At 38.4% G+C, this 24,796-nt stretch overlaps 1 protein-coding gene across 3 annotated transcripts in view; it reads right to left on the bottom strand.

The window, feature by feature from the left end:
• Positions 1-2,037: 2,037 nt before the first annotated feature.
• Positions 2,038-24,796, bottom strand: part of cdkal1 (CDK5 regulatory subunit associated protein 1-like 1) — a 209,019-nt gene continuing 186,260 nt past the window's right edge. For all 3 annotated transcript variants that reach the window (XM_081597191.1, XM_081597190.1, XM_081597192.1), the window contains exons 14-15: positions 19,947-20,111; positions 2,038-3,483 (exon numbers count right to left, since the gene is read on the bottom strand). In XM_081597191.1, the coding sequence (XP_081453317.1) occupies positions 3,322-3,483; positions 19,947-20,111 (327 nt within the window). In that variant the 3' untranslated portion in view covers positions 2,038-3,321. The remainder of the gene's footprint in view (positions 3,484-19,946; positions 20,112-24,796) is intronic.

The raw sequence follows: 24,796 nt of genomic DNA, 5'->3' as shown, positions 1-24,796 counted from the left end.
CTGAACATAAAACTATGCGATTGTGGGGAATTAAACTTGACCGTTTTTAAAATCATCCACGTCATTTTTTCTCAGTTTATGTAAAGTTTCATATTATGTATGGAGTCTATTAATGTATACCACTCTGTAAATAAAATCTCTGTGGAAAAAAGTATTGTAGAGTGAGCTGACACTTACACAAGCCATATTAAAGTTATATGACTGCGATAGGAAGTTTTAAAAAACATAAAAAGCTGAACAATCCTTCAGAGCTTTGCACATGTTGAATGATAATCTGGAATATTACATAAATGAATAACCATGTTTTATATGCAGTAAAGTTAAAATTAAAAATAGATGAATCTTAGCATATCTAGTGTGTCTAAATACACTAGTCTCTAGTGTCAATGGTCTGTCTGGTTTAGTAAAAATGACTCAGCTATTCTGCAAATAAGCATACAAATTGCCATTATGGTGGATTGTTAGGGACTTTAGACAAAGTCTGTATTTTCTTTTGGGTTGTGTGGTGAAAAATAATGGTAGAAAGTTTCACGTTACTGTAATTGCGTCATTGGACAACAGTCAGATCATTCAATTTTCAATCGTGGCATCATTTTACTTGAAGCGCATTAACTGGAAATTATACTGTGATGATAAAGAACACTTGCCTAGAAATACTTGACAAAGCAAACACAATGACATGTAAGCAAACAGGTAGGTGTCTTTCTATTGACCATGTAACTAATCTTTCAATAGCTATGATGGTCTAAAATGTTTTTTTTTTAAACTAAATAACTATTTCCAACTTTAAAATCAGCTAAGATATTTATAGTTCTTCTAGCTTTTAGTTTTGCATCACATCTTAGCTCCTGAAAAAAAACAACTAAAATGTAACCGCTTTTTCCCTAATAGTGTAATTATCTGTTCTAACCAATCTACCACACTTTTAAAATGTGAATTAATTTAAATTAAAGGGCAAAGAAAACGAGGAACAATGTAGGAAACCCACTTAACGATCCACCTACTTTTAATTTTTCCCCCCACGTCTAAAGTTTCACACCACTTCACAGGTGACAAATTGACAACAGCTGCCAACAAGACGAGAATCCACAACTCCTGCTTTTATTAGCGGCAACTCAAGTGGATGATACAAATTGAGTAATGATCTCCTCTCGACGGCTCCTGCCTCAATATTTCAAAGTAAGCGATGATCTCCCAAATATAAGGGGGTGCTGTTGCATCCATATTTCACTAGAGAACAATGCAGTATAACTGACACACAGAGAGGCAGAAAAAATGTGCTTACAAAGCATCAAAGGAGCTGTATGGAGAGCTGTGGAATAATGTAAGGCGCTGCTGGATGGATGTAACGAGCTTCACAGCTACACAAATCATTTGCTCAAACAAAACAAGAACCGCGTGTCTGTCTGCCTGTGCAACGCGCAACATTTGATTGGGCGCCCGTGTTAGTGTGAAACTTTGTGCATCGTTTGCCCATATAACCCAGAGCTTCACTGTGATGCGAGTAAATGTGTTTGTGTAAGAGAGAAAAACATGCATCAGATGGGAAAAAGCTTGAAAACATGCATCTCCGTTTACTGAATACATGGCAACCCTGATTTACTAACTTGAGATAAACAAAGTGTGCATGAAAACGACATATATAAAGAGGGGACTCTGTGACTGGTGTGTCATGTCTACATGCGCTCACATTTTTTGACTAAATGAATCCTCAGACGAACTTAAATACACCACCGGATCACACTGTGCAGGGATGTGCAGCCAGATCCGCTCGCAGGTAGACATGATCAACGTCTCACCTGCTCGGATAAAAGGACAGGACAGAAGTTTGTGCGCACACACACAACGGCACACAAAGAATAGACGCTGTGCAGTACAACAGAAATTGGGGCATGCATTATTAACTGATGGGATTCCACAGCTTGTGTTGGGATATTTGTATCTCAGAAGAGACAGCAGGCAGCACCACAAGCAGACTTGATCTATGACAACAACTAGACAATCAATAATTCAGCGAGTCAGTAAATCAATCAATACTTTGGCAGTTTTACTTAGAATAAACTGATTTTGACCTTTATTAGAGGATTTTGGATGTTACAGTTGAGGGGGAGACAACAATTACCTATACATGCAACTGTGCCTTTAAAAAGCATTTGTGTCCCCTGAACTTTTTCTTATTTTGACAAATATGGAATTAAGTTGGTTTTATGTGTATTTTATGACAGACCAAAACAGTGTAGTGCGTAGTTGGAAGTGGAAGGACAATTACTTGTGGTTCTTTATTATTTTTACAAATAAGAGTGAAGTATGTTTGTATTGACACTGAAACAAAAATACAAAATGTGACTTGTGAACGAATGGTAAAATATTCTCAGGTTTGTAACTGCACCAGGACAAAATGTGAGGGGGAAAAAAATAAAAATTAAGATGTGCAAGTAATTTTTTAAAGTATTATGCAGGTTTTGACCTGCTTCAATTGGTGTTTACCAAATACATATCAAAATCCCAGATAATTTGATTTGATTTCATTTATGCGTTGACATATTTCTGTTGATGTGTTGGGTATCAACATTTTGTTCCCTAAGTGAATTATGATCTACTTGTACCATCAATTATCCAGAATATTAATCATTTTGGTTTTATAGCAGGATCATAAAGTAGTATCATATTGATGGTGGAAAGAAAAGGGAATATAAGGGCAAACAGAACTGTACTGAGGTAGAAGAATAAATCTCAAAAGTAAACATCAGCAACAAGACAATTACAGACAGAGAGCAAATGAAACTTTGCAAAGAGAGCAAAGAAGATCAGGGTGTACAGAATAAAACTAATTCTTATGAATGTGTCTGGCAGCAACAAACTGGCAGGAAACTATTATAAAGAACCCGTGCACATTTTTATTTTAAACAACATATATATTACAGGTTAATTTTTATTGTTTTCTTTTTTTAACTGAAGGGAAGAAAAACAATATATTGAGCCACAGGTAAATTTGTAAAAACAACCTGAATGAGATTTAACTTGCGGTTCTAAAAATATACTATGTCTAGGTTGTAAAAAAAATTAATACTCTGAAAAGAATGTAAAAGGACTTAAATTTAATTTTGTTTTCATTAAAATGCAACAGCACTTTCAGTTCTTGGTTTATCTGTAAAATGGCTACGAAGCATTAAAATTTTCAGGATGCAATGAGCGAACAAAGACGAAAAGCTTTGATGCAGTCATTTCCAATCAAAAACACAAAACCTGTGCCAAACCTGCTTAAATAAAACATCTTCTCAGACTTCAAACTTGTCATTTTTCCTGATCTTTTCAGTACATTTAATAGAGCTTCTCAATAATAAAGGCCACGACGGCGGCTGCTAGTGCAATGCAAATCCCCAGTGTCTTCAGCAGTTCCCTGTCCAAACTGCAGGAGCCGACCAGGAGCGCAGAGTCATGTGGCACAGAAGCAGCTCCTTTGACTCCGTTGGCCATATGTTCCTGTGGAGAGAAACACACACATTTATCTTTGAAATTTGCTACTTTACTGGCTTCTTGATAGGGAGCGTTGCCGATTGCTCCCCTCTTCAAAGAGATAAAGATTCCTATAGCAGCTTCAGACATTGACCTGACAGTAATCAAACTGAATGCTAGATAAGGTACCACTAACATGAGCTGCACAGCCTCAGTCTTGCTGCTCATTAGGTAAATACAGCGGTCAACTGGGAACTCATTTTAGATAACCGAATTTTAACATCCTGTGCAATATCTTTCTGACGTGCTAACACACACATGTCACACATGACATGACATACACACAACGGCCCTGCTTCTCGTCTCACTCCGACTCGTGGACACAGATCAATGCATCTCGTAAGCAAAGTGGATCTGCAATTCAAATTTACAATCAGCTAGCCACATTCACAAATTAAGCGGCATCTCTGTTTAGTCTAAATGTTCCAGTGCAGTCCAAAGATGGCCATCCATGAAAAAGTGAGCGAAGGAAAAGAATGATTTAGAGAAGAAAGATGAACGGTCAAGACGTGTTATTTAAATGTACAGTACAGTAACCTGCATTATTGGTGTGGATATGTAAAAATCCCCAAAAGTAAAATTTCTCAAGACAATAACATAACACTGAAAAACGTGGTTAATTCCAACCCTTGTTTTAGAAAAGCCAGATTTTGGCTTTCAGAAATATTCACTTTGAACAATATCTCAGTCGCCAATCACAGATGTGTGTTGATCTTGGTAATAGAGAGACTATCCATTCATCAACCCGTCTAACCATTGTTCATAACAGATTGTCTGTGGGGGAGGGAGTGCTCATCTCCTGAAGTCACTGGAAAAGAGCTGATCGCCAGTCCATCACAGGGCAATAGAGACACAGGATAGACACACACACATGCAAATTTTCAGGCAATTTGGGGAGACTACTTAAGGTAACAGTGATGCTTTTGGACTGCCAGAGGAAGCCAGACAACTTTTTTTTGTCACCATCAGTGTGAGGAGAAACCAGTCTGCTCATAGGCTGATTGGCATGCAACATTCAAATTAACTTCCTCCAGGCGTTACTTAAAAACAATCGTGGTCGACTTTGGTTGTTAAAACAAACTAAATCTAGACTTCTTTTGAAAAATGTATTTAGAAGAACTATTTCATAGAAAAAAACTTGTTAAAAGAATAAAATACAAAATAGTCTCCATGTGATTTTAAGATCCCTGTATTTTAAAGCCGTTATTGCAGTGCTATTAATAAGGTCTACAAGGACACTGTATAATGGAGGTTTACTGAACGACAAATTAGTTAAATCCTATTTCTTTTAATTATAAGAAAGTGCAGAACTCTGCTCTTTATAAATAATGGTTGCAAATAATTATTTACATTTAGAAATACAGCCAATAATCCACTTGATATTGGCATTCAATGATATAGTAGTGTAATATTAGAGTACTCGTATTTGCCGTACTCCCACCTTCCCAATTTTAACATCTGTTTCCTCTCTAAAACTGTTTTTTATGATTATGACAGCAGAATGAATCTTTTTATTTTTTATGAAGAGCTTCTCTCAATATTTCCTAAATGAAAGCGATCGTGAAAGCAGCCATTTGCTTATGCAAATGAGTGCATTTCAATTACATCTGTGTTCGCAGTTAATGTAGTTTTACACTGATCTGATTACAACAGAGTGCCGTCTATTGAATAAAGGATGACGAGAGGGTGGATGTTGAGGCAGTTAAGGAGGGATGAAAAAAAGTTATTTTGCACTTTGTTACAGCCCAAAAAAAAAAAGAAAAAAAGAAAGAGTTTGTGTTACATTAGGCTAAACTTGAGACTTATGAGTGCATCTACTATAGTGACTGTTGTTGCGTGAGGCTATTAAATACCTGGTCTGTCACTAATAATAAGTCATGCGAATCCAAACAGTTTGCAAGTATAGGTTGTTTTTAAATTATTCAGTTACTATGTTTACTACAGTTCTTGCGTTTAAGCCTCACACCCTCTTTGTTATTATGTCTGATTAGACCTTTATTTAATTTCATCTACTGGTATGAAAGTGGAAACCTGCGGCGACAGCTAAAGCTATGCCAGGTGATTACTAAATAAATAAATAAAATCTCCACAGGATGTGATCATTTTGGTTGGAGCATTAAATAAATTGGATGAGAGCACCGACACAACATGTTTGGGTGGAGTGGAAATCAATGTGGATTACTTTGAGGTGCCTTCTGGGTATCTCCTGGATGACAGTTGGTAAAATGGCATTTCAATATGGTAAATTATGCACAGTGGTATTGAGGAATTGATCCAGATATCTGGAATAGCCTTTACGTTTACTGTATAGTTGATTGTGGGAGGCTTGACTGATATCCACCCGTAGGGATCGACTGGTTTAATCCCTCTCTGCTTTCTTATCTGTCACATTTTTCAATTCGATTTCTTCATGATGTGTTAAATAAGAGATTAAGTATTAAATGATTACATTCATATTTCAAAAAGAATTTTGATTTTATCTGCGAGACCTGCTCAAAGTAATGCATGATTTTGATGTGTGTTTTTGGGTCAAAATCGTTTCGACTAGAACAAGCAGCGCAGGCAAATACAACGTTAATCAGAGATTCAGCCACTCATTTGGGAGAATTTGTGTACATGACAACTATTAATGATGCACTCTACGATTCTCGAGCTTTCTTGTAAGCCTTGTAGGCGCTAAATGGAAGAAGGTGTTTAGTCAGATAAAGGCAAAACAGAGGATTTAACTTTCATACACAATGCTACATGCAGCAGAAATCTAATACTCCATATCATTCTGAACTATGTTTTTCTTCAGAAGAAACAGCAAAGCTGGTCAGAGTTTATGGGAAAATAGTTGGAGTTAAACCACATGCAATTCTAGAAAAAAAAACAAAAAACTTTTTATGCTGTGAAAATTGCAAGACTGGAGTGTGAAAGTTCCCCTTTCAGCAAAACGATGAACCTAAACATACAGCCAGAGCTACAGAGGAATGGTTTGGATCAAAACATATTTATGTGTCGGGCATCAAGGACAAGCACAGACCTAAATCCAATTGAGTCTATGGAAATAAATGTTTTATGTTCACAGATCCTCTCCATCCAATCTGACTCAGGTTGAGGTCTTTGGAAAAGGATAATAGGAAAACATTGCAGATGTACAAAACTGCTACAGATGTACAATTAGCAGCTGTAGTTGATTCTACAACATCTTGAGTTAGGGGTTGAAAAATAATACTCACTTTTTATTTTGTTATACACTTCAAAACTATGAACATGTAAGTTGGTGGCTATAAAATGTGTGAACAAGTTCAAAACACATAAATACCTTTTGCAGGCATTAAAATGCATCCATTACAATAATTTTCTTTTCCTGAATTTTAAAGTTCAAATAAATCTCAAACTCATCTGAAGATATGAATGTGCACAACAACAAAGGAAAATATTAGAATTTATTCTGATTTACAACAAAAACAGCAGGTTTTATATCTGGACATAAAACCTGTGTACCTGTGTATGTGTATCTAAGTATATATACACACAGAGAGAGGGAGGGAGATAAAGATAACAGAAATATCCGTTATTGTCCCACAGTGGAATAATCAAAAGTACCAAGAACAAGTTAAAGGTAAAAGTCAAAAGGAAGCATGAATATAAAACTAAGATAAAGAAACAATATAAAAAAGAATCTATACAGTAAGGCCTAATTTACAATATAACAATATTACTGTAACTGAAAATAGCCCAAAGATCAAAAGCATATAAATCTGAGTAGGATAATAAAAAAAATCCACAAGATGTGTATATTTGTGCATAGAAAACAATAAAACTTTTTACAAGAAATCTAAAAAAAAAAAAAAGACTGAAAATATCAGCATGGATGTGCAAACAGCAGCAGGAAAGTCATTTAAAATTAGGACAACTGAGCAAATAACAATAGAGATCCATTAATGGAAAGTGTAAAGCCATGAAAAATATTCTTTATCAACAGAAAACTTGAAAATCATCCTGAAATGTACGCTATTTCTCTCATAAAAATGTACTGTGAACCATCACAGAGAAGCGACAGACCTGGTTTATGAACCCCTATTCAACACCAGCTGGTATGTGGCGTCTGTATCAGCATGCAGCCGAGCACACCTGCACGTGTTGCATGCACATGGCTGGATGTCCGAGCAGCTGCTCAGCGTCTGCCCTCTGTCTCGCTTATCCTTGACATTTCTTCTGTTTTTCTCGCTCTCACTTATGGTTACAAACACCACGCTGTCACCCACTCCTCCTTTCACAGCTTCATTATGAATGCTTCCCTCTGTGAAATCGCACAATGGCGGATGGATTCTATGACCACCGCCGCCTTAGTGACACATCCACGGACAGAGAGTCAGTAACGTGATTCTGGGTGACGCATCAACTCTTTTTTTTTTTTTTCTTCAAATGACAGGATCTGAACCAGGATGCCTACTGGAAATGTGATATCGGTTTTTTGTTGCGAGAAATGCTTGGAAAAATACCGTGGTGCTTTCAGATAGGGAAATTTGAAAAATTTTCAAAGGGATTGTCATGACAGAAGTTCTTGTGACTAAACCTCTTCAATGTGGTTGTTAGGTTTTAAGTACTGGCTGAATGCCTGGAGAGTTAAAAAATAAATAAATAAAAACTAAAGTGCTTTCTGATAATAGCAGATGCAGGTAACTTAATTATCCAAATCTGGAGTTCAGTCTAGTTATTTTTCTTACTTAGGAAAAGTCCAAAATGAATATTTTGATTTAAAAAATAATAAAAAAAGTTGTAAAGAGCAAAGTACTAATAATTAGAAAGTTGAGAAACTAAACTATTATCCTTCTTCTTGCTGACAGGCTCAATACACTACCTTCTTGATGCTTTTATTTATCCGTTTCTCTGCAGGTGTCTTTTAACAACAGGGTGCCTGGAGACTCACTGAATAGTACAGTCTAAAATCTATTACTACTAGGGAGGATAAGTGAAAATCCAAGTGCCAGTAGGTGCGTGTCAGCACAGTGGGAAGAGATGGGAGGAGAGGGGCGTAGAAAAAGAGACGAAATAAGGAGAGGAAGAAAGGGGAGCGGAGGAAAAATGAGAGATGTGGCTTTCAGTGATAGTTCACCACCTGCTAGCTGGCATGCTGAGTTTGTGCATTTGTCTGTGAGAAAGGAAGGCAGCATCATCGAGTGTGTGTGTGCCAGTGTAGACCAGTGGTGAATATTTTCTGTCTCTCTGCTCACAGCGGTGGAACAGACCAAAATAATCCCCCCTGAAAATCATCTAACACTACACTAGGGGTACCAGACAGGCAAACACAGCAAGAAACTTTCCCTGGAAACTCTAGCTCTCTCAAATGTCTTTCTGTTTCTTAAAAACAAGGAGAAAAAAACCCCTCTCCTGTTCTCATTCCACATGTGTACCTTTCAGGAATGAGTGTATCTTTCACTAATATACTGACATTTTACAGCACTTCACTGGAGCCAGAGAATAATGCACAGTGGTCATGTTTCTCACATGATCCTCACCAGCTGTCACTGTTGCTCTTGACACACAAAATCCATGGATGAGTGTGTGCGTGTGTGTGTGTGTGTGTGTGCATGTGTGTGCGCATGTAAATGGATACTGCAGTAGCCTCTTTAGTCATGGCTGATACAACAAAGCCACAATGACGATAACTGTGTGAGCTGCAGCTATAGTTAATGAGCATTGCAGCAGAGACAAATTCAGTATGGAATATTAATCATAAACTTCTAGTCATTAGACTGAACATAAAGTGATCAAAACACCAAACAAAAAAAAAAACAGTGGTGGAGATGCACATTCTTCAGTTTTCTTCATCTTCAGCCAATCTAAACTTTCAAACTGTATCGCTCAAGTGTTATCCTACACCCATTTACATAATCACACATGACTCTTTCAACAAAGTGCATCATTAAAATGTTTGCTACTTATTTTTTAACGTGTTTGCTAAGCATAATATAATGAAAAAGAAAATCATTTTAGAATGTCATACAAAGTAGAAATATGATGTGGTAAAAACACAAAATTAGATAATAGCCCCAGTGGGAAGGACAACAATACAGCAGAACACTGCATGCCATGTAATTTTGTATCAGAGTAAAATATTTAATTAAATAATAAAAAAAACAAAAAAAAACATACACAAACAAGATTTTCATGTTCATGCCACTACTGCAGCAGTGTCCAAAGTCGGTCCTCGAGGGCCAGCATCCTGCATGTTTTAGTTCTCTCCCTGGTTTAATGCACCTGGATCAAATGATGGCTCGTTAAAGGCCTAAGAGAAACATTAACCTGCTGAAAAGGTTGTTACTACAACCAGGGAGAGAACTAAATCATTCAGGATGCCGGTCCTCGAGGACCGACTTTGGACACCACTGCACTACTGGGTTTAGAGTTCAGTGAGCAAATCTAGGTAAGCAAAAATGCATGAATGGAGATGTTTTATGAGAAATAAATGGAAATTTCACCAATGACATTTATGATTAACTTGATGCGATTGCATTGTTTCAGAATTAAATAGAGGCAAATGGTTTTTAACATCTGAATCTATCGACATTTTGTTAAACTTAATCTGAAAAATGCATTTACATCTCTTTCTCAATAATCAGTGGAAAATCTGTTGATATTACAGCAATCAAACTCCTATTATAATTACTGACCAGATTTTTACATGTTTCCACTGATACTATGACAATTTACATTGAGTTTCAAGTCATCAGGAAGGCCTCCTGTCTACCACTCAATGTCAATCTTCTTCTACAGATTCTCTATTAAATTCAAGTTCAGGATTTTGTGTCAAAAAATGATATCAATTTCAGTTAGAAGAAACACATTGGCAAAAAAAAAATCTGCCAAGGGTATGGACAATTTTGGTCTCAACTGTGCCACTAAAGGAAAGTCGAGACGTTTTCAAGCACATTATTAATACTTGAGGACACATACCATGGATATAAGATTTGCAGATATCTGGATGAATTATATAAACTTTGAGAGGACACAAAGTATAAACCATAGGCTGCAAAAACAAACCAAGTGAAAAACCTCAACCTAAGCAAAAGAGAAAAAGCACCAAAAGGTAAACATGATGGGACAGTGATTCCCCGCTGAATTGTCTGTCAAGCAATTCATCAAACCCAAAACAGACTTCAGAACTGATGCAGAGTCTGTGACACTTGTTCAAAAAAGCCTGATCCAAGCAGCCTGCCCCTGAACATCTGATGAAGATGTGTCAGCTCTGGGAACTCTGAGAAAACACTGATGTGGGCTCTAAATTGAGTTCATCCTTTTTAAGGCTTGTAATCTACAGAACTGATCCTCTGCAGCACATACAAATCTCCTCTCCCCTTGAGAGTGAATTTCAGCTCAGTGCCTGTTGGTTTCTTTTGTTTTTTTTTTTTGCTTTAATCATATTTTTTCATAAGAAGGATCGTACCAATACTCAAATACATTAGTTTGGCATTTATCCATAATAAACATAGGATACTATTCACAAAAAAATAATCAATCCAGAGAAAAAACATGTAAGATGCAACATAAAAATGCAAGGAATTAATTTAATGTGAAAATAAACCGATAACTATAATAACTATACAATATGTTGAATATTTTTCATGCCCTTTGAACTTTTTCTCCATTTTCTTGCAAACTTCAACATTCTTGTAAACTTTATTGGGAATTTGTGTTGTAGACCATAGCAAAATAATGCATGATTGTGTACTAGAAAAAACAAATGCATGTTACTATGGACAACATCTATGAACATCAACTCTGACCTCCTATAACGGATATTGGTTTGGACAATACTCAACCATTTGAATACATGAATATGCTTTGGTTTAAAACATTACATTGCTGCTCTGGGTCAGATGTTGCACTTGGCTTTTCAGTGTCTATCAGTTTGACTGACAGTGTCAAAAAAAAAATCCCACCACAACATATTTTACCCGTTCATTTTTTAAAAGGATAATAACGACACATTCCATTCCATTTAATTTTCATTTGGTTTAATTAATATTCAACAAGCTGAGCAGAGAACCACACTGTGCCATCATACATCAAGCAGAATACGAGTAACTTTTTCTATGCAGCAGTGACAAAAATCACTGACTGTAGCCACAGTAACTACATGTAAACAATGAACTTAAATGATTCTACTTAAATTATGATTCATTCAACTACCGTGGCTCTGAACGCACACCCTCACAACTCCCTCCTGGACATGAATTGCGCACTAGCATAATAAAATGTCTCCTGGTCTTGATGGTCATCTGGAGGTTGAATCCGAGTTCTGCGGTCACACTGGGAACTGGAACTACAAGCGCCACTTCAGCCAAAGTTCAGAATTTATTAAAGACCTATTTTATTATCTGGCGTTTGATTCTATTCAAAATGTATTTATTGACTGGAATTGTGCTAATGGTTGAGATGTTAAGAAAACATTTAGCACACGTGTTTTCAGGTGATAAAAGTGTTATTTCTTTGTAGAAGTATCAATTTCGTGCATAAGAGAACAATAGAAAACAATTTTGAGTCTTGATAAAGAATTTATCTAAAAGGAGATTTTTTTTAACAAGCCAATAATAAAGCCTTATTAGAAAATAACTCTTTAAAATGCATTTAATAACATCGTGGGTTTTGACAGTCATTTACTAGGCTACCACTAATTTGGATGTTTCATCTTTAGTTTATAAGCTCGTTTAAAGAGAAATTTAAAGCCCCTCCGACATTCAAAACATACATGACAGAATGAGCCTCTCTAATGCTTTTCGACATGTTGGGTAATATTTCTGAAAATAGAGCTGACTGATGCTCAGATGGCATAACATTTATCCCGGTTACAGTGACTTTGGTTCAGAAGTGCAGGTCATGTAATATGCTTTGACATACTAAATGAAACCCTTAAAATAGCTCTGCCTGCTGTTCTGATAAGACGATTTTTCTCTGCTGTTTGGGTAAACAAACATTCAAAGACTAAGCACAACCTTTCACAGTTTTGAGCACAAACAGTTTAAAAATAGATTTGAGAGGATTAATTGCATCTCAACCAGAAAGGCAACATAATCTTTGATTTTTCCCCCCCCCCTGTCCTGACAATACATTTGACAATGAGCGAGAACAACGCAACATCACAGCAACAATCCATAACAGTTGCGTGTTCACAGAGATTTCGAAAAAGCTTCATTGTATGCGTCAGGCAAGCTTGTGTATTGTCTTTATGTGCTGCATACAGCCTTAGGCAGGTCGGATTCTGCCAGGCACACCGGGGGGAGGCGCATCGGGGTGTATCTTTATAAAAGCTGTGTGTACAAAGATCTCAACGTGTGTATGTGATTAGTTTAAACAATATAGTAATGATGTAACTTATTTTCAGTCAGTGTTTGTGTATATTGCATGATGCAAAGTGCAAGAAATCGGGATCTTTGCTGGACGGTAATACACTGACCACATCCATGTTTTATGCACTTCGAAGCTGTGCTTGGAGAAGAGGCGGGGGTTCCATCTTATCTCTATTAAGATTTTGGAGTTATGCACAACAGGTGCACCACTTTCTGTGTCAAAGTGTTCTCAAAGGTTCTTATAACTTTATTTTCTAAGTGCAATACTTTTCCAAACTTAAATTTGCCCTTTTTATCCAATTTAAAAATGTAAATTCCACCACTAAAGTCCACATCCATTTTTTTTTGTTTAAATATTTGGAATTACAAAAAGCTTTCCTGTAGTTTTTGACCAGGTTTGACGAACTGCAGCAGGGATTTTGGGTCAATTTCCCATGCAGATCTTTACACAAACCTTTGGGTCTTGCCCATGGTGAAGAGGTTGTCGTTTCATTGATTCATTATGTTGACATGTGTCGTTTACAGACGTAATGAGTTCTACCAGGTGAAATTACTACAGGTAATAAGAGGAAGATGGGAGGGCTTCTTAAAGACAAATTATTATCTTTAAGAAGATATTTTCTTTGTATTTTGCAGTAATTCATGTTGATGTTATTCCCACCTACTGGTAAAGCATGGGACTTTACCCGTTTTAATTTAAATTGTGATGATTGTCAAGACAAACATATTTTTTGAAGCAAGAGAAAAAGCTCTGTTTAAAAGCTATATCCACATGTTGATGTTCAGATAACGAAGTGCAAATAAGCTCCTTGTCGATCCTAAACATTGAAAATATGTTTTCTTTAAATGCACCTAAAGAAATAAGCGAATAAAAACAGCAACTCTTGCTCAGAACGAAAGTGGGAAAAGACAGTCCACCAAATTCAATACTTGAGCAGAGACTTTTCATATCTTGTCCTTTTGAGGCCGGACATGGGTGTTGGTCTTTCCCAGTAAACTTTCAAGCCCTTTTCTTTTGTTATGCTGTGTTTGACATGAACTGTGGGTTTGGTCTCCTCTGCGAGATCAGAACCATTTTTTTTTCTCAGTGATTCTCTCGGTCTTCTTGAAGAAGTATGCTTTGAAAAGAGCTGATTATGAGATGGCTTCCAAGCTGCCTCGCTGTCTTCTCATCTCCCCATCTACTTCAGTCACTGTCCTTCATTCTTGCTTCATTTTTTGGCCTCCCTCTTCTATCATTTAATTTAATCTCAGGATGTGAACAGGTGAAGGAGTTTTCTCTTTTCTATCCTTCACCATGATGGCGAGTGCCTTCTCTACTATTGTGTCCTGCCGAAAAGATTCATTTATTGCCCTTCACCCCCCTCCTGAAGTGCTGTCTCTGTGAATGAAGGACTAACAGACATGAGGAGAGTGAAAGACAGAAACAGAGGACAGATGAGGAAGAATCCACCCATGTTAATAAAAGCCATTCATCTCTGAGGAAGACCAGGGTCTTGCTTTTCTGGAATGAACCAGCAAAATCATAAAGGGTAATTAATAAAGCTGTCATGTCACGGACGAGTTGCAGTTTCACATGACAATATGTCTAAAGAAGCAAACTAATTTATACATCGGAGTAACTTCAAGGTTTCATGCTAAAGAATAGCATGAGGCTCAATTATAATGTACATAGCAAACAAATATAGAGAGAAAATACAAGTATATTCTCACTTTTTAAAGCTTTTATTGCATCAACTAGAAAAAAGGGGCACCAATCTGGCAGAAGATTTAATAGTAAAACATTTTGGTGGATAAATTAATAACAGGATATATTTGTTCTCTTTTTAAGTAAATCCAACTTTTCAATCTGAACACCTCCTGCACATTAGCTAGGTGATATCAGCACACTAATAATTAATATACAGTATATATGCACTGTGCTATTGTGCTGTTAGTATTTTCAAACATGTAGCTTTTTAACTGTTCATCTATCAGTTATATGCACTGCTACTCTCAAGTCATATGTTATCATCCACTTATGTTGCCGTCTTCCCCATGGCCCATACATTCAGTCATCATATCCTACTTCTAAAGAAAATTCTATCCATACTTCAACCATACTGCTCCACTCCCACACACATCACTGTGGATGTTGGCTGGTATGTAATCATATCTCTATCTACTTCTGAGATGACAGATCTTTCACTTTGCTTCCTTTCTGACACACACACATTAAAGACCACAGCCCATCTTTCAGCCTACCAAATCACCCACTTATACACCACTCCTTTCCTCACACTCTTGCATTGCTCCACTGCATCTGAGGTAAAATGGCAAAGTGAAGACTGCCTTTTTACACCCGCCTGTCTCTCTTTCTAGTGCTCTATCCTTCATTTTCTTGTTGACTACTGCAAAAAGCTTCTATTACAGGTCTTTCTATAAGACATGAAGGTGAATATCACACTTTATACGTGTTCACGCTGTCATTCAGAAGAGTTCTTAAAAGTAAGTATTCTGAGAGAGAACTATGCAGGGTAATAAGCAAGTCAGAGTGAGGTCAGATGGACTAGGACATGTTCATTGAAAAGAATCCGTTATTTACCGTAGGACATGTATCAACTTGAACAATACACAGTTAAAGTTGTTCTAAAGAACATTGTAAAGTGTGCCTAACTTTACCATTGAGTCAAAATCACTACCAAAGCAATTTGACAGTTATTTCCTACAACATATGGCAAATCAAAATTCTGACTACACCAAAAGCTAAGAAAAACATCTGGTACTAGTGTAAAGGATGCTAGTAGAATGTGCCGAGGTAGAAGGTTAGCAGTGATTAGCCAATTTAAGGAAGAACACACTGGCCTCTAGAGTCTTGAATGTCAACATGCCAAGTGAACACGTGTTAAACAACTGAGAGAGTAGGGTTCATCAAGCTCACACTCATCACAGATGTGCACTTTTGGGATCCCATTTATCATGTTCTCTAGGGTGGTTCTAAACAAGCGAAAATTGTGCAAATGTGGTGCAAAACAGCATTTTCTCATCTTACATCAAATGAATCCCCTTTTCACACTTATTTGCATCAACTTTATGGTCATCAATAAGTTATACAAACGATATAAAGGCTAAAGGATTGCAAATTACTAAAACTAAGCATGGGCAAAAAAAAAGGATTGGCAAAAACGATTGTACAACAAAACTTTGAAGTTTGTGTACAGGATTTAGAGCATTAGAACCATTGAGGTAGCGGTAGCAGGGATCTTTTGATAATCATAACACTGTCAATCATTTACATGTCTTAGTTAAGGTAAGAATTGGCACTCCTCACAGAATCCACACAATGACACATTTCAAGCACATTGGTATATATATATATATATATATATATATATCAGGAGGAGCCTCATCTGTCATCATGGAAAAATAATAAATCATTTATATTGCTATTTTCACCCTGTGGTTTGTACTATAAAATATCTAATTTTTACTTAACCAATTCTGATTAGTTTTTTCTTAAGAATCGCTGAATTTTTGCATTTTCCCATTCAAATGCTCAGAAACGAAGCAGGAGAGGCAGCAGCGAGCTCAGCCTCACCTGGGATTACGCAACCTCTCGCTAACTGCACTGGCTGCCATTATATGACAGCATGTTCGTCCTGTCTGTACGCCGGCAATAAAATGGCTAAGAAACATTTAATAATATGGACTGATTTTCCATAATTTTGCTTATGTATATAATGTACAGTGTTTTTTGTCACCAACTGTGTCTGTATCGTGTTTTGTGTGCGGAGGAGCAATCAGAAACAGCAGAGAACAGATTCGAGGTGAGGCAGGCAGTTTTCTTGCCTCATCACTGGGGGCGCTCATGTTCCCAGACATTGTGACTCCACAACTGCAGAGTAAGACACAGTGAGCTAGCCATGGAGCTAGCCACACAGTAAAGAAATAAAGTACAGCGATATATTTGTTTTCTCATCTCTTCTGACGTCAACATGAAAGACTATCTTAAACAGTTTTCTAAAGTGGATTTTCATTTGAAGCATGAGATAATAAATAAAGATCAACACCAGAGCTGAACGTTTTGCTTCGAGACAGTTTGATGATTCTCAAATAGAGTAGAAAAAGACATGCTGAGGATAGACTTGGCTTTGGATGAACGGATATTTTTGTTCAGAATTAGCGTGCATGGATTTCATTGATAAGTAAAGGTAAGACAGCAATGATATGTTTGTTAATTTTTTCTTTTATGAAATGTGCGTTTTGTGGGCTACAGTTTATGTCTAAATAATTCAGTAAAGTAGAAGCGGTAGCTAATCTACCACAGCAATTATTAATAAAACATTAAGCCTAAAACACTACAACAACAGACTAAATGTTTTGTTCTGTGTGCAAAATTCTTGAATGCTTTTTGGTGTTAAATCCTAAAACATGAAGTGGCATTGTTGTCAGTTTCTATGGCAACAAGTCTGCGTAGCTTGGAGAATACAGATCACTTTGCTGTGGATCATAGCACGTAATTAATACCTACATTTATAAGTTTCACTGAGTTAACGCAGCTATGGATGACATGTAAAAGATTAGTCTTTTTGCCCCCCCAGCGTTGTATGCATGCGCAAAATTTCCGAACGTCCAATAACACGCATGGTGTCTAAGTCATAAGTCAGTGCCTCACCAGCAATGAACCTCACTGCATGTCACAGATAGATAGATAGATAGATAGATAGATAGATAGATAGATAGATAGATAGATAGATAGATAGATAGATAGATAGATAGATAGATAGATAGATAGATAGATAGAAAGAAAACACAAATAGAATGAATTAATGAAACAACAAACAAAAAACAAACATCTACGATATAACTAAAAGAAAATTAATAATGCAAGCCACACTAATTGAATATGAGATGGTGTAAACAGCATAAAATGTTAACTGCGTAATTGTTTTACAATAGCTTAAAAAAAAATTGAGATGACGTATTGTAAAACTGAACTGAACTGAATTGAATTCCCAGTTTGCAGAAACAACTGTCATTAATACTGTGTGACGTTGCTCTACTCCTTGTACAATTATTAAATGACTGCTAATTTTAGTAAGGTGAGAAAATATTCAAGATTGTTATTGCTCATGAAGACAAATCTGGATAGATTGAAGTTGGTATAGCCTCCCCACAAATGTTTTCAAAGCAACAAAGAAAAGTGGGCACATAATCTTCATCACCGCATCTTAAACACCTGTTTTGTTGAAAACCAAAAGATTCAGCTGGAAATTACAATGAGTAAAAAAAACGAAATTATCATATAAAATTTTTATTTATGTCCTGATAATTCTGCAGACGCTGTGTTCGTGCTGCTGTGAGAAATATTACATTTACTAGGATGCTTGACAATAGTGTGAGCAGCTTGCAGATACTGCTATGTTTCCACATCATTAGGTCACTTATTGCACAACCATTAACAACAGCCAATAGAGGTCATAAGAATCATGAATTAGAGATCAGTCACAGCATCTTTGGAGAAAAACTAATAAATCTAGCTGACTATAACACTCATACTGCGGAAAGCATAGTCAAGAATCAATATATTTTTACGAGTTAGGACATATCAGGGAATGAAAACCTAACCCTAGTTTCTGAATTAACCTAGGTTTACCATTTGGTCTTTTTAAGACTTTTCTCATTTGGATACATTTTATGAGCTCATATTTTAAGCTATAATCCAATTTCATTAGGTTTTGTTGTTTCTGTTTTTTACATGCTAAACCAAGCACATCACAAACAATAACTACAGACCCATTTCTTTATCAATTAAAATTATAGAACATTTGAGAGAAAACGAAAACAAAAACTAAAACAGTGCGATGAATGTATATAAAAAAAAGAGGTTATTAAATTAAAATCAGGGATGGGCAGCTTGTAGAAGGAATGTAAGCACAAGAGACAGAGTTGATGTAAATATGATTGAGTGTGTGTTGGACAGTCTGAACACATCATGGTCCGACTAGCTTTGGTCTCCATCGCTGAACTTTTTAATGCTGAGTGACACATTGCTTGGTTTGATACGTTACCTTCCCTTTTGCTTTTTCTATTTATTTCCATTCTCTATGATCCATTCTTTTCTCTGCTTGCTTTCCTCATCATCCATGCCCCCTCTCCCTCTCATGTCTGTACCTTTCTCCCCCTCCCTCTCTGTCTGGAAGTAAAGGCTGATGGAGTGTGAAATTAGAAAGTGTATCATATTCTGCTCAGTGGCTCTATGTCCTAAGCTATAAGCTACAGCTAGTCAGAGTGAAAAATAACATGCAGTGAAACAGATACATTAACATGGTTTTTTGTGCTGCTGTGTGTGAGAGGTGAAAGGCAGATAGCGAACAGTTTAGCCAGCAACAGCTTATCTAAAATTACTTATCTCATGGATGATACACTGATGCTCCCTCAAAAACTTCACAGATGAAGACAGATTTAAAGTAAGGACACATGTATTCACACCTTATTTGTTCGCTAAAGACCAAAGAAACTGCCGTACGTACTTAGTTTTGCACCAGCTAGTGTTAAACACTAGAAATTCATACCATTAGACTTGTGTGTTGCATATTATATTCTTTGTACTTTCTTTTTTCAATAAAGTTCATATTGGTGGATATTGGCGTAATTTATTTTTGACTGGATAAAATAAAATATCTGAGTTTGCTTGAGCCCATCAAAACCACAACCTCAAGGTTCTCTGTTACCGAGTGTCGCTGAAAACATCGGTGCGTTGACCACTGCTGCTGCGCGCTCACGACCCACCCACATTCACGCCTTCATTAGTGAGGAACACACCGCAATGGAGACGCTTCAAACTGGGCTTGGATCAAACCAGACATGAACCGGCTAGAGTGAGGCTCGATAATGGAGAAGCGGCTATATAGAGGGGAAGACGCCATTATTGATCTTTCAAATTGAATGACAACCTCTTAAACAGCTAAGTACGGCCGACCACTTCATGAAGAAAATCTTTTTAGTTTTTCAAGTATGTTCTTGTGTGACATTATTTTATTGTGTTATAGCAAGTACTTGGGAAGGAGGCATTTTAAATATATGGATCTGTGTATGGATCCCAGCGCGTACCTGCAACAGACCAGACACTTCTCCTTTCTGAAGAGGCTCTGCAATAGAGGGAGTGAAAGGCTTGCTGTCTTCTACTGGTCGCGCCTTCATAAAGTGCTTCCCTGCTTCGTAGATGTCTACTTCAATCATCTTTCCTTTGAAATCAGCCCTTTTCGGTACCAGCACCTGCGAATAAGAGACAGCCACCATTAAAAAAAATTCAACCCACCACAAGACTAGAAAAAAAAAATTCTCAATAATGTCAAACTCAGGTAATGCTTAAAAGTAAGATATTTCAGGAATATTTGAGTCATTTAGTCACAGATTTTGGATCAATGCAGCCTTTTGCTCTAATTTACCCCCAAACAGCAGCCCTGCATAAACATAATTTTCACAGTGATCCACACTCTGCATGTTCGTTCATATCTGTCAATTACATTTTCAATTAACTGCTGCTCAAAGCTGTTTTCTTCACATTATTATTTAGTTTTGTCGCCGGCTTCCTAAGACGAAACTGTGTTCTGTTCCATTTATGCAAGTCCTCAAGGTCAAAAAGTACGGCAACAGCTGCATGATAAACCAGAGGGATTGGAGTTTGTCCTATTATTTCACCATGGCAACTATAAACCTTGGCTGATCACAGCAGGAGGGAAGAGAAAACAAAGAATTATAATTATGCCTGCCTGTGAATTGAAATTTGTTCTTAATGACTTATCCCTGTGAATAAAAAATGGTATGAAAATCCCTTCCTGTTCAAAACACTTTTTAAACCACAGATCTGACAAGTTTGAAATGATGTATAATAGATGATTATAGCACTGATTTACTGTTTTGTTTTCAGAGTAAATCTTTCTTTGTGAACACTAATTGGATGGTTTGTGTTGTGTGATTACTGAAAGGATTTAAAACTGCAGCTGTGAAAACTTCAGAAAAATATATTCATCACGTAACTAAATTTATGCCCAAAGTAAAAGGAAAAAACAAAATCTTCACCAGCGCTCATCAACAGCAGTTTTCATAAAATACTTTCAATAAAAGTAATAAAAATCAACACCATACCAAGCGCTTCCTTTACGTGTTAGTGTTTATAATGCTTTAAAGATAATATCTATTCATAAAATTTTGTGTTGTTCTTTTTCAGAGGCCAGAATTGGCAGTCTTGAACTAACTGGGAAGGGTGGCAACATGCTGACTCAGATCATCTGGCGGCCTGTCTAACCATTACACAATTCTCCTGGGCTAAGTCACTGACTGGGAAGATAATAGCATATGAACTGGTGGGGAGATGGTCACTGGTGTGCTGGCAGGACTGCGCCTGCCTCCCCGTTAATCTGTCGCCCTTTATCCGCCTGGCGGAATATGATAGGTGAGGGAGCGCAGGCCAAATGGACACGCAGCCGGCCGCAGACCTGTCCAATCTAAACACCTGCTGCTCAGCACTCTGACCTCTGTGAGGAAGTGTGCGTGTGCATGCAAGTAGGCAGCAAGCAGCCTGTGTGTAGAGAGGTGGAACAGCAGGGTGGTTGGCTGGACAGCTGTGAGAATGTGTACGTCTGTGTGTGCAGGTGGGCGCGGGTCATTCCTGGACCATAACATGGTGATTAAATGATGAAAGAGCATGTTACGACTGGCTCAGGGTCGTAACAAAAAACATGAAACCATACCATGGTTAAAGTGAAATAAAGTAAATGTTTATTAACAAAAACAACTATCAAAACAAAAGAAACTCAAAAGTGCAAAAGACGGGGAGCTGGAGCCTGGCAACTACCATTGCCTCTGCAGAATGGACGCTGAGGGCCACAGGCGACAAACCACCAACGACCAGTGACCAACGACCAGCTACGAGCCACCCAGCGCCGCTGAAAGACGGAGACAGCCAGCTTTAAGTATCCTGCACTCCAATCACCCGATCAGGCACACCTGCAAATGGGAGGAGCACAAAGAGGGACAACAAGACCAGCCTACAAGGCCCAGGGCCGTCACACCCCCACCCATAAAAAGCAGGTTCCTATAAGGAACCCTGCTCCTGCCTAACTCACCGTGCGTAAACAAACACAGCCACCATTTTCACCAGTCGTACTTAGCAAAGTAGATATGTAATGCCCAGGTTCTCTTCTCCCTACTCCACTTTCCAAACCAGCAACTGGTGCACGCAGAAGCTCTTTTAAGGACAAGAAAAGGAAATAAAGAGAAAAGAGCACAAAACAAACTACTAAACTAGAGCGCGAGATAACGCATCGGCTTTTACATTGTTTTTCCCTTTAATGTATTGAATATCCATGTTAAGACGCCCATGAATCAGAACGCTGTCCAACTCATCTGTACCGCCGTCATTCCTCACAGGTGATACTGCGCTATCCGTGGTGCTGAAGGTCTCGCTGCCTCCATCAAGGCTGTTTACGGTACACACCGGGGTAACGCCATGAGGCTGAAATAAAACGTCATGAGCATAATATGCTTTTAACGTGTTAACATGACACAACTGGTTTTTCTTTCTCCGCTCTGGCATTGATATTAAATAGTTCTGGTCGGAAACCCTCTCCAGGACCGTATATGGACCAGAAAATTTAGCCTGAAAAGGAGAAGTCATGACTGGACACAAAGCTAACACTTGATCACCAGGCAGAAATGAGCGAACCTCAGCACGGCGATCAAACAGACTTTTCATTTTCCTCTGCGCTTCAGTCAGCCTCTCTTTAGCAAGATCCCGCGCCAGATACAAGCGTCTTCTGAAACCATTTACATAATCCAACAAGTTTGTCGGTGGAACGGATTCTTTAAGCCCGTGCGCTACCACAGCCAACGGACCCTTAACGTTGTGCGTAAAAACCAGTTCGTTTGGGCTAAACCCGGTGCTTTCCTGGGTTACCTCCCTGGCGGCCAGCATCAGCCACGGCAAACCTTCCTCCCAGTCGCCCGCCAGTTCTGTACAGTAAGCTCGCAGGAGAGACTTCAGAGACTGGTGGAAGCGCTCTAACGCCCCCTGACTCTCTGGATGATACGCTGTTGCTTTACTGTGTCGGATCCGTAACTGCTTCAAAACCTGACTGAACAAATGTGATGAAAAATTCGTTCCTTGGTCAGATTGTATGACTTTAGGGATGCCAAACACCGAAAAAAACTGAGTGAGCGCACGTACAACTGACCTAGCAGTTATTGACCGTAATGGATAGGCTGCTGGATAACGTGTAGTTTGACATATGACAGTGAGCAGATATAATGACCCAGCCTTTGAGCGAGGTAACGGGCCAACGCAATCAATTATTAAGTGCTCAAACGGCTCAGATGCGGCAACAATTGGGCGTAATGGGAACGGTTTCAAAGTCTGATTGGGTTTAGCAATGAGCTGACAGACATGACACATCTTAATGCAAGACGATACGTCCTTTTTAAGACGCGGCCAGTAAAAATGTCTGAGCACCCGGTCATACGTTTTACGTACACCAGAATGGCCCGACTCGTCATGAGCAACTTTGAACACTGCGGAGCGGAGTTTAGTGGGAACCACTATTTGAAATACTGGCTCACCGACAATGTCAGCATGGGGTAACCATTTCCTCACCAACAACGAGTCCTGCAGAAAGTAGCCACATGCACCATCCGTGATTTCACTCAGCGGGCGCACCTGATCGAAGAGATTCTTAAGAGAAGCATCAGCTTGCTGCTCCGCCACGAACTCGCTGCGAGACAGAGACATGGGAAAACTGGACAATGGAAGAGTCATTTTTTCACACATTTTTCCTCTTTCCCACTCTGAGCACGCATCATGGCTCGAGTAACTGCGCATGCGGTAAAAACATCCGGGAATTCCCTGTTATTCTCGTCAGTCTGAGAAATGACTCGTTTAATCGGCTCCGACTTAACTAGTCCATCCAACTGCACAATCTCCGCCCACAAATGTGTCCCAGCTAAACCGTTACCTAAAATCACAGAGACTCCGTCAATCGGCAAAGCAGGGCGCACAGCCAACTGTGCGTCACCCGTAAATAGTTCACAGTCGAGATATACTTTATGTAGTGGAACAAACAAGACGTTTAATCCCATTCCTCGCATCGGAACACAGGCACCTGTCTCAGATTCAACCGAGAACGGCAAAACATCAGCTCTAATGAAAGAGTCAAACGCGCCAGTATCCCTAAGGATCTTAACTGGAACCTTCTCCGTGCTGTTTGGCAGTGACACATACCCATCACGAATAAACGGCAGATAGGAGACGCCTACTTCAGAACGCTGAACGTTCTTCGCGTCCTTTAGATGATTCTGCACCGGTGCAGCCAAACCAACACCTTTAGGAGCAGTCTCAAACCTTTGCATTTCAGCTTTAAGCTGATAACAATCCGCCTTAATGTGTCCGCGTTTGTGACAATAATGACAAACCCGATCATCCCGAACAACCGGACTTTTAAATCGTCTGGCCTCATTTAGCTCAGCGACATCAACCCGATCAATGCGGTACTCGCTTCGCCCAAAAGATTGTCTGAAACCAACCTGATCTGAAAAATCCTTATGCATCAGAACGTATTCGTCTGCCAACACTGCAGCTTCAGACACGGTCTTAGCTTTCTGCTCATTGATGTAAGTTGCCATGTTTCCCGGCAACCCGTTTTTAAACTCCTCCAGCAAAAGTAGATCGCGGAGCTGATCAAAGTTTTTTACCTCCTGTGCAGCGCACCACCGATCAAACAAAGCGGTTTTTACACGCCCAAATTCCGTGTAACTCTGATTGTCGGATTTTTTAAAGCGGCGAAATTTTTGTCTATATGCCTCGGGTACAAGTTCGTAAGCCTTTTCCACTGCACTCTTCACTTTATCATAATTTAAACTGTCACCAGGTGACATCGAGGCATAGGCTTCCTGTGCTTTACCCGTAA

Source organism: Poecilia reticulata, chromosome 16, assembly GCF_904066995.2.
Source record: "Poecilia reticulata chromosome 16, P_reticulata-male-v2, whole genome shotgun sequence".
NCBI classification, from domain to species: Eukaryota; Metazoa; Chordata; class Actinopteri; order Cyprinodontiformes; family Poeciliidae; genus Poecilia; species Poecilia reticulata.
The sequence above is the reverse complement of the archived record's forward strand: the minus strand, read 5'-3'. Positions and strand labels throughout refer to the sequence as shown.